At 62.3% G+C, this 10,804-nt stretch overlaps 1 protein-coding gene across 4 annotated transcripts in view; it reads right to left on the bottom strand.

Moving 5' to 3' along the window:
- Positions 1–126: 126 nt before the first annotated feature.
- The window catches only part of MACROD1 (mono-ADP ribosylhydrolase 1), a 170,341-nt gene continuing 159,663 nt past the window's right edge, over positions 127–10,804 (bottom strand). For 2 of the 4 annotated variants that reach the window (XM_054525738.2, XM_054525736.2), the window contains 6 exons: positions 1,804–1,920; positions 1,218–1,339; positions 1,106–1,136; positions 907–980; positions 531–612; positions 127–261 (listed from right to left, as the gene is read on the bottom strand). In XM_054525738.2, coding sequence (XP_054381713.1) covers positions 230–261; positions 531–612; positions 907–980; positions 1,106–1,136; positions 1,218–1,339; positions 1,804–1,920 — 458 coding nt within the window. In that variant the 3' untranslated portion in view covers positions 127–229. The other 2 variants (XM_024255640.3, XM_024255642.3) reach the window with 2 other exon arrangements.

The raw sequence follows: 10,804 nt of genomic DNA, 5'->3' as shown, positions 1-10,804 counted from the left end.
TGTGCCTCTGCCCGCCCGGCTCACCGAGAGCTCTTGCCAGCCCCTTTCAGCGAAAGCATCTGGCCAGGGGCTCCATCCAACACCTGGGCCGCCTCCTTTCCCCCCCCAGTCAGCGCTCAGACAGTAGGAGCTGCCACAACGTGATCTTTATTAGGCTTCTCAGGGGCGGGGCTCGGACGGAAAGAAGGGGTGGCCAGGCCCAGGCCAGGCTGCAGGCTTTGGCGACCTCTCAGAGCTGGGAGCGGGGTCCCGAAGGCAGGTCTGAGGGCAGAGCAGAGTCAGAGGTGTCTGTGGGCGTCCCCGACCTCCCAGGCTGCCCCGTGGTTTCCCGCCCTGCTTGGGGGGTGAGCGGGGGGTTAGTGGGTGTGTTAGTCTAGGGCCGGGGCCGCCGCATGGGGCGAGGCCCTGCTTACCGGTCCCGGTCAGGGTGGGCTGCGGGAGCCTCAGGCTGGAAGGCAGAGGACAGTGAGAGCCCGCCCCCAGGGTGGACCGGGGCAGGGGCGGGCCATGGGGCGACGCGGGGCACGTACCCACGGGGAAGTAGTGGGGGAGCCGGCTCCGGTAGATGCCCTCGTCCTTCTCGAGGAACACGCAGATGATCAGCCGGTCCACCTGCGCCAGGGGCTGCTCAGCCTGGGCCGGGCCGCCACGCCTGGCCCCAGGATCCTGTGACTGCCTGCCCCGGTGCAGGCTTTCACCTGCCTGGCCCCGCGCCTTTCACGGAGGCTCACGGCTGTGTGCCATCACCCCCATCTCGCCACCGCCAGGCGCCCTTGCGCAGGAGAAACAGGGAAGGAAGGGGCGGGCCTGGCCCTGCGCTCTGCACCCTGACTCCCTGGGCGATGACGGGGGCTGGTCACTCTGGCCGGGATGCGAACCCCACCCTCGCCCGGGCCCAGGACTCACCTTGTCCTTGTGCTGCTCCAGCCACTCTCGCAGCGTGGCCAGCACGATCTCGGCCGCCGCCTCACAGGGGTAGCCTGAGGCGGGTGGGGCGGGAGTGAGTCCTAGGCTCTGGCCCCGCCCACTCCCCCGTCCGCCCCGGCCCCTCCCGGCGTCTGGGTCCACCGCCCACTCCTGGCCCTTGCCCTTCTTCCAGACTCACCAAACACGCCGGTGGAGATGCAGGGGAACGCCTGGGCGGGGAGGGGTGAGAGGGGATTGGAACATTGTCACTGCGCCCCGCCTCCCGCCCTCCCCCGCGGGCCGTCCCTCACCACCGAGCGGAGCCGGTGCTCCAGCAGCAGGTCCAGACTGCTCAGGTAGCAGCTGCGGAGCTCTGCAGCCTGGCTGGCGCTGGGCTCCCCGTAGGCGATGGGCCCCACTGTGTGGATGACGTCTACGGGGGGCGACGGGGTCAGACCGGCGGGGGTCTACGCGGTCCTCAGCTCCCTCGCTTCCCCCTGCCGGCCTGGGCAGAAGGGGGCAGGAAACACCTTTCCCCCCAAGCGCTGAGCCGCCTCCGCGAAGCCCCCCCCCCCCCGTGGGCCCCCTCGAGCCTGAATCCGCACGCGCACAGCGCCCCGCGCCCCCTCCCCATATGTGTATGGGCTCGGCTGAGACCCGAGCGCGAGTGTGGGCGCGAAGGCGTTGCCCCCAAGCTACATCCTCAGCCTCCACGCACGATCTTCCCCATCTGCTTCCTACGGGGTGCGGGGTGGGGGCCGGGTCTTGGCCCTTAAGGTTAAGAAGGGCCCCCTGAGGAGGTCCCCAGCACTCCTGTGGGGGCCGCACTCCTGATGTCCCAGTGACACATGGGCGCCCTGTCTGCGCCCCGCAGCTGGGGGCGCGTCGGGGACTCACACTTGGCCGGGAGCCGATAGCCGCCGGTGATCTTGGCCTTGCCAGTCTCACAGCTCTGCAGGGTCCGGCACTCGTCGGTAAGCAGGGGGCCGGCGGCCCGGTGAATGCAGCCGTCCACTGCGGGGAGGGCGGGCGGGACTGAGCTGGCCTCGGAAGGCTGCGGCCCCGGGGTGAGCACCCTCAGTCCCGAGAAGCCCCTCGGCGGTGCGAGGACCCATGCGGCGCCGCGCCCCAACCCCGTGGCCTCCGGCCGCTGCCTCCACCCCGCCCGGAGTGTTTCACATCTGGGGAAACCGAGGCGCAGAGCGGGACGGCCCTGGGCCTGGCGGGAAGTGGCGCAAGGAGGCCGGCAGGGGGCGCACCCGGCCCACCCTGTCCCTAACAGGCCGCGCCGCCAGGGTTCAGGCAGGGCGGCTCCGGGAGGCGGGGGCCGCCGGGGCAGGAACCGCCGCCCGAGCTGGGATGACGGGGAAGTTTCACCTTCCTCCCCGACGCCCCTCCCTAGCCCTGTCCCGGGCGCGCTGCAGGGCCCGCGACCAGTCGCTGCCTCCGCCCGGGCCTCAGCGTCGGTGCGATCCCAAGGCCCACCTTCCCAGGCGGCGCCCCACCACGGGGCGGCGGCAAACCCTAGGACCCATTTTGCGGATGAGGAAACAGAGGCCACCTTGTTACAGGGTGATCAGATCTGTAGCTGGAGCCTGGGTCTTCCAGCCGCGCGGGGAGGTGAGCCCGACGCCCGGGCCCGAGTCTCCTGGCGCGCCAACCCCTGCTGGTTAATGAACCGCCTCGTTAGCGCATCCGGCTTAATTGCGGCCCCGCCTGGGCTTGTTTATCCGAGGGCGGCTCCAGGGCCTCGCGAGCGACCCTGGGGACTCGGGCGCAGATAAACAACTGGGGCGCAGCGGGAGGCGTGGAAGAAACGCTCCAGCACCCCAACCTCGCCAGGGCACAGCGCAGGAGAGGCCTGGCCTCAGGCAGGCCGGGGTCCAGCCCGGGCTCACCTCTCATCGGCTGTGAGATCCTTCCCCTTCCCCTCTCTGGCGTCCACTGTCTCATCTGGAATACCGGGACAGCGACCCTCCCACAGAGGAAAACGCTGCGCGCTGGCCGGGAGGACAGGGCCCATCTTTGGCAGTTCTGATCGCTCACGCCAGGAGCTCCTCAGGCACCAGCTGCCTGGTGCTCACAGGCGGGCATCAAGAGAGGACCATCATTCCCCATTTTGCAGATGGACAAACCAAGGCCCCCTTCTCCTTCATCACCTCAGTCTCGGCACAGTTCCAGGGATGCCAGCTGGCTCACGCCCCTTTCTTTTGCTGTTTTCTCTTGTGCCCTGGGGGCACAATTAAACCTCATTCTGCAACTTTACTCAGAGCTGGCACCAGGCAATTTCCCCCAGCGTCCCAGGGATGGGTGGGCAGAAAGGTTAGGGGAACCCTGAGAACGGCTCAGGCCTGGATCCCTTCCACCTGCTCCTCTCCTCTGCAGGGAGAAAGGCAGCTGTAGCCCAGGGCGAGGCTGAGATGGAGCAAGAAGGCAGGGCCCAGAGCGGGCGTCCAGGCTGGAGCTCCCAGTGCTGGGAAGTGAGTGTTCCGAATGGGGTGCCGTGGCTGGGCTGTGGAGCTGGGCAGCCTGAATTCAAATCCTGGTTCTGCAAGCCACAGATGTGTGACCCCTCACATATCATTTAACCTCTCTGGGTCTCAGTTGCTCCATCTGGAAAATGGGATAATAGCACCCACCTCAGAGCTCATTGGGCTGTTGGAAGGATTGAGTGAACTAACTTTGTAATGTGCTTAAGGCAGTGCTTGGCAGTGCTTGGTCATGTGAGTATATCCTGTTATTAACAACAGCGTGACAGTGTGGGCATGTTCGGGTATGTGTACATCAGTGTGATGGGAGGTGGGTGCACACAGGGTGTTCACAGTGTGTGTGGGTGAGCCCAGGGACCTGTCTGAGCTGGCCCTCCTAGGAGCCTCCCGGGTCCTGCCCTAAAGGCCTCAGCCACCTGGCACCCGGCTGCTCGAAGTCTCTGGGGCCTAACCACCCTGCAGGCGACCTCGGCCAGCTGTGGGGGCCATGCGGAAGTGGAGCTCAGTATTTCAGGGATTTAATGTTTCCTGCAGAAGTGGACGGGCCTGCAGCCAGGCCTTTGGGGCTGACCTGGGGGCGCAAGGGAGGTGGAGGGAGCTGGAATCAATGCTGGCAGAGGGCTCAGGCCGGATGCCCCCTCCTCACCCCCAGCAGTTCCAGAACAGAGCCTGGGCCAAGTGATGGCTCTGCAGGGGCCCCAGGGAGGGGCTCCCCTAAAGCAGAGATGAGGGACAGGTCACTGTCAGCCCACTGCTGCCCCACCCTCACCGCAACAAGCTAGAGTGCAGCTTGGCCCCTCCTGCCTGCGTGTCCCTCCCTGTCCACACACCAGCCTTCTCGCTGTCTCCCCTGCGAGTGCAGAGGGGAACCCTCCCACCCTGCTCTTCTTAGCCATAGCCCCAAAGGACCCCTCCCACACACACTCCCAGAGCCCCCTTAGCTCTGCCCTCCAGGCCCTGTCCTGGCTCTTACCTGGGGCTAAGCTAGGTCCTAGAGACTCAAGCTTCCTGGGGTCCCATTCAGGAGAGATGCCCTTCCTTCCCTCTTCCCTCTTCCCACCCCACCCCAAGGCAGCTGGAAAAGACCAGCAACCCTGGTGGGAGGTAGGGTATTCCCAGTTCACAGGAGCTGATCAACCCTCAGTCTCCTCTCCAGGGCCCTCAGCACCAAAACAAACCTCCAGGCTCCAGCTCAACCCTCACCCCAAGTCAGCAGAAAACCTGGGGTCTTTCCTGGGGAGACAGAACCCAATTGGGTGGCGGGGCCCCCCTGAGATGTTTCTCCATCAGGTCAAAGATGAAGCCTTCCTCCACCTGTGGCCAGAAGATGGCCCCTAAGGCCCCTCTGCCTCCTCCCTGCAGCCCGTTCTTCCCTCCTCCCTCCTCTACCGTTAAGCTCCCCCTGATCTGGCTCCTTCACATCAGCCCTCTGTCTCACTATATCATCCAGGCTGGAGTGCAGTGGCGCAATCTTGGCTCACTGCAACCTCTGCCTCCTGGGTTCAAGTGATTCTTATGCCTCGGCCTCCCGAGTAGCTGAGCTTACAGGGGCGCACCACTATGCCCAGCTAATTTTTTGTATTTTTAATAGAGATGGGGTTTCACCATGTTGCCCAGGCTGGTCTTGAACTCCTGACCTCAAGTGATCCACCCGTCTCGGCCTCCCAAAGTGCTGGGATTACAGATGTGAGCCTGTTTTTTTTTTTTGAGACAGGCTCTTGCTATGTTGCCCTGCTTAAGCCTCCTGAGTAGCTGGTATGACTCACCCCCCGTGGCCTTTGTCAGCCTTCTTGTTGGGTAAGCACCTGCATGGTGATTTACAGCCGCTGCCTTGTTATTTTTCCTGTTTATAGAAGAAGAAACTGAGGCACAGAGAGGGAAACTTGCCCACACGGCTGGAAGGTTGGGCTCCCAACCTCGGTGGCTCTGCTTCCTCTGGGACCATAAAAGGGCCTCACCCTGAACCACTCTGGCTGACTGGTTCGAATGGCCCCCTGTCCACGCTCTTGGGGAGGCATTGTCTCCCCACGTCAGCACAACCCCTCCCAGCAGGGGGGCTGCCCTGGTGGCCTCTTGTTGCACAGTGTTCTGAGGCCACTGTCTTTCTGGACGGGTTGGCTGCTCCCAGCGCTGACGGCTCCCTCCATCCAGCGGGCCCTCCCATCTCCTTCGTGGGCTCTCGTTCCTCAGGCCGCTCCTCAAATGCCACTGGGGCTCTGTCTGACCTCGCCTGAGCCTGGAGGAACCTCTCTCTGCCCCAAGCCCTGGCCCCTGAGCGGCCCTTGGCCCTCCGCCCCATCTTAGGCATCTCCCTGCTTCCCTGCTTTGCTGTGGTAAAGCCCTGCCTTCCAGCCTCCGCGGCCAGCATTCAGCCCAGCATCTGTGCGCCTCCCATGGAAGGATGTTGAGGAAGGAAGGAGGGCTGGGCCAAGTGATTGCCTGTAGCCCCGGGCATTCCTGGGGCAGTGGAGGGCACCAGGAGCGGGCAGTCCTCAGAGCCAGCAGGGGCGGAAGGCAGGCAGGCTCCGGTGGGGCCATCCGCCAAGGTGCTTAGGATGAGTTGGCCGCTATTTAGGGTGCTGTAATATTCATGAAGGGAAGATTAGATATTTAAATTTATTCAGCAATAAATGCGTCTCAGTGGGGGAGCATTCCTCATGCTAAACAAACAAGCAGGCAGGGGCTAATTAATTATTTACAGGAACATGAGGAGGCCTGTGGCCCGGGGGACCAGGAGGGCAGCTGTGCCCCTGCCGAGGGCAGGGCACCCCAACCCGCAGGCCTGGACCTGCTCCTGGTCTCTCTATGCTCCCCCATTCCCCCTACCATCCCGTGGGGCTGGCCCACGGTGTGCCCTCTTTGGGATTTCTCTTCCCAGAATTCCTGGCCACGAGATTTTGCTGGTGGTTTGGAGCAAGTCACTTAACCTCTCTGAGTCTCCGAGCTCTGGCCTCAAGAGACTGGTGGGGGCTGGGAGGGGTGGCTCATGCCTGTAATCTCAGCACTTTGGGAGGCTGAGGTGGGAGGGTCACTTGAGCTCAGGAGTTCGAGACCAGCCTGGACAACACAGTGAGACCCCATCTCAAAAAAAAGAAAAAAGAGTGGTGGGGAGCGCTGAGATACGCTGGGAGGTGTCAAGGGGGATGGGAGACTGAGGGCCAGGGGGGTTAAGCAACTTGTCCAAGGCCCCACAGTGAGAGGAGGAGCAGAAACTAAGATCCACATTATTTATTTATTTATGTATTTAGTTAGTTTTTGAGACAGTTTTTTGCTCGTTGCCCAGGCTGGAGCGCAATGGCGTGATCTCAGCTCACTGCAACCTCCGCCTCCCAGGTTCAAGCAATTCTCTTGCCTCAGCCTCCTGAGTAGCTGGGATTACAGGTGCATGCCATGATGCCTGGCTAATTTTTGTATTTTTAGTAGAGATGGGGTTTTGCCATGTTGGGCAGGCTGGTCTCGAACTCCTGACCTTGTGATCCGCCTGCCTCGGCCTCCCAAAGTGCTGGGATTATAGGCGTGAGCCACTGCGCCCGGCCAAGACCCACATTATTAACCCTCATCTTACAGAAGTAGTGATAGGCTCAGAGAGGCAAAGCCACTTTCCCAGAGCCACACAGCAAAGTGTAAGGCCTTGCCTGGGCAGCTCTTGCCCCTGCCCCCCACCTTCCTAGACTCCTGTGGGCCCCAAAAGCAGGGAGGTGAACAGGAAGGGGGGCCTGGGCAAGGTTGTGGGGGTGAGTGGGGCCTGGGCTGGCTGGGTATCCAGCCTGCTGCCCTGTGACTGCAGCGTCTGACCCTGCGTCTCAGGTGCCGAGTCTCATACCTCTCTGGCTCAACCTCACGCCTCTGAAATGAGCTTTTGGGGGCTGTATGGGAGGATCCCCTTTTTACAGATGGGAGGCTGAGGCTCAGCCGCGGACTTCACAGGCAGGGGATTCCTTTGCCCTGTCATGCTCTTGGGGGCCTTGTACCCCAGGGACCGGCCACACTGCCAGGGTGGAGATGCCCCTGAGAAAGCAGCCAGGAGGGCTAGAGACACAGGGCCTTGGGGAGGCAGAGGTGTGAGCTGGGGGTTGAGGGAGGGGTGTGCCTCCCCTCCAGCCCAGGACGGACCAGGGGTCTGGGCTCCAGGGACCACTCCCGCCTGGATGGGCTGGGCACAGCCTGGAGGGCATTGGCAGCCAAGCCTCAGTGCAGCCCGTGCTGGTTTCCCTCTCCGGAGGAGGGCTACAGAAATACCATATGCCAAGGCAGAAAGGGGCCAGGCTCCCGGGGAAATGCGGGAAACTGAGTCTCTGAGAGGGTACCAACTGCGTCAAGGGCAGACATCTGACCTGCTGCCCCAGGCTTTTAACCCTGCAGAGGGAAGGTTTAGCCACAAAGCCTGGATAAGTGACCTACCCAAGGGTCTTGCGCTCTCTTCTCTCCCAGCCCACTCCTCATTCTCCACCTCTGGCTTCTGTTTAACTCCTAGGCCAAGACCTGAGCAATATCCCATTGCCGGAACCATCTTTGCTTCTGCTCACACCCTCCTGGTCGGCCATTCAATCAACAAACTCTAGCCAGCCCGGGCTCTGTGCTAGGCTTGGGCTCAGCCCAGTGGGGTGCAGAGCCCATCCTCACCAGGCCCCACCCTCTCGGTGCCAAGGCGGGTGGGTGCCCCAGGGAGAAGATGGATGGACAACAGTTCTGTGATGTGATCTGAAATTCATTACGGGGTGAGATCAGCTCCTTAAATGGGGATTTGAAAACATTAGGGCTTCATTATGTACACAACGGCAGTGCCTCATTCATCATGCAAAAATCACTCCCGTTATTAAAAATCCCTGTGGCAGCTGCATGCCGGGGCTTGGTGGCATCATGCCTGCTGGGGGCAGAGCAGGAGCTCCACAGCCCTGCCTGGTCAAAGCTGTGGCCACGGGACAGGGACCCAAGTCCCAGCCTCCCTCTTACACAGGGGCCAGCTGCCGGGTGGGGCGGGAAGTGAGGTTCAGCTCCAGGGACTTAGCGCCTCAGTTTCTTCATCTGCAAAATGGAGATGCTAATGATGCCTCCCATAGGGCTGGGTGAGGGTGTATGAGATTCTGCAGGGAGAGGTTCAAAGGGTGCTGGTGGCCATGTCGTAAGTACTGAGAATGCCTGGCTGCCGTTGGCACCATCATCATCAACTGGGGTCAGGCAGGGGTGGCAGGAAGGCCTGGGGGCCTTTCCTTGGGGAAGGGCACGCACCACCTGTCATAAAACCTCACATGGCTCCCAAGGGTACATGGAATAAAATCCTCAACTCCAACAAAGCTTTCAAGGACTCTCTGGGGCTCCCTGCAGCCTCCCCCTCAGTTGAATTCACTACCTCCTGCGCCCCTCCTACTGGTTCCAAACTCTACCATTCAAAAAATGCGTATGAGGGCTAGGGGGCGGCGTGCCACGTGCCAGCCCTATGTAAGGGCCAGGAGTCCTGTGACCGCAATTCTAGGGACGGGACACACAGCTCTAAGTTGGGGCGTGGTGAAAAAGGAGAAGGGGAAAATGGAGCTGGACCCGAGGGAGGAGGGAGGGGCGGGCGCTGTTCAGAGGATGAGGGGGCCCCTCCGAGGAGGTGGCATTTGAGCAGAGCCCTGAGTAATGAGAAAGAACCGGCTTTGGAAGGGGATGGGGAGGAGAGTCCGGGATGAGAGTCCGGGCGGAGAGCTCAGGAAGGGCAGAGCCCTGTGGCGGGAACAGGCCGGCGGGTGAGGCTGGGAGGGAGCGCTGCCTCTACAGGACCTCCTGGGAGGTGCGAGGAATCGCGCAATTGGGAATTGATTCGAGCGCGGTGGGAAGTTTCCAGCAGTGAAGGGACGTGTTCTGGTTCGGCCTCTGGGCCCTCTTCCTGGCACGCCCTTCCCTTCTATGCTGAAGCACAGCCCCCACCCCTGCTCTGTGCCAGACAGCCCCACGCCAGAGGGTCCCGGCACTCCCACCCTGCACACACAACACCTACCAGACTGGCACAGGGACAGGTGCGGGGACTGCCGAGCCCTTCGGGCTGCCTGCTGCTTCTGAGCTCAGCCCTGCTGGGGAGGGGAGGGCCGCACACAGCCCCGCCTCCAGAGGGCCGAGGCTGGCCACAGGCCACGGAGGTCACGTTTATCTGCTCGCAGAGCAAGGCCACGGCTAATCGGAGCGGGGAGCGGCCGGAGCTGAGCCTTTTCCTAGCGGCCGCGGGAAGCAATCACGGATTAGCAGCGGCCGGGCGATGGCAGATAGCGCCAGAGCAGGGCGCGGAGCGCTTGTGAGCCGGGCAGGAGTCGAGCGCTGAATACTTAGAGGCCTGGGCGAATCCTCCCGGGCCTGCGGGTCTACGAACAGAGAACCAGCCAGAGCTAGAGAGGAAGAACGACAGCAGAAGGGAGACGGAGCCAGAGAGAGGCAAAGCGTGGAGGGAGAAATGGAGAAAACGAGGGAGAGAGGGAGGTGGCAAGAGAAAGACCTGAGGGAGAGAGGCAGGGTTGTGGGGGAGAGCGCTCTGCTGGCCCCCAGGGTCCCAGCATGTGTGTGAGGAGGGACGGGCCCTGGGTGGCGGCTTCTGAGCAGGTGAGGGAGTCTGCGGCGCGGCCTGGGGAAAGGCACGAGGTCCCACACACACATAGGCACCCAGGGTTGGGGTGCGGGCATGGGACAGGGAGTGTTGTCCACTTGGCAGGCCTTCACTAACACAACAGTGGAGGGGGTGTCCGAGGGGCTGCCCTGACATGGGAAGGCGAAACTAGGCGGGAGGGTTGCGACAGGAGGGCAGAGGAGGGCTCAGGCCCGGGAGCAGCATGTGCAAAGGCCCGGTGCTAGGGGAAGACAGTGAGGGAAGCCCAGCCACCCTAGCTTATCTTGGGTGGGAAGCAGCTGGGCCCGGGTGTAGGAGACACACACACTGACTTGCCCTGCCGGCACAGGGTGCAGAGGTGCTCAGGGCCAACGGCATGGGGGCAGGAGCAGCTGCACCCACACAGGCAGGCCGGGCTCCTGCAGTTTGAGTAGGGTCGCTGACCTCAGGAAGGCCCCAGACAGAATGTGGGGAGGGTGGGGATGGGGTTCCATCCTCTCCTGCCCACCTGCCAGGGACCTGCCTGACTCCCTCCCACCCACCCACCCCAGGAGCTGACCTTTTGGGGCGCTGGCCAGGCCGGAGTAGAGATGGCGGCCACGCAGCCAGAGGAAGGCGGCCCTGAATTAATCTGTCACTAAAGCTTGGCCGTGGCAGGCGCAGTCATGATTTAGATGAATAATTGAAACGCTCCGATACATTTATTATCCCTTTAGTGCAAAAGTGGCAGAGAAAGACGAGGGGTAATTGAAAAAGAGCGCACAAATCTCCCCGAGAAAGCCGGCTCCTTATCGCCGAGTAAACATTTCAGTCCTAATAAACAGGAGAGACA

This window comes from Pongo abelii, chromosome 9, assembly GCF_028885655.2.
Source record: "Pongo abelii isolate AG06213 chromosome 9, NHGRI_mPonAbe1-v2.0_pri, whole genome shotgun sequence".
NCBI lineage: Eukaryota > Metazoa > Chordata > Mammalia > Primates > Hominidae > Pongo > Pongo abelii.
Note: the sequence above shows the minus strand (reverse complement) of the source record. Positions and strands in the feature narration are given on the sequence as shown.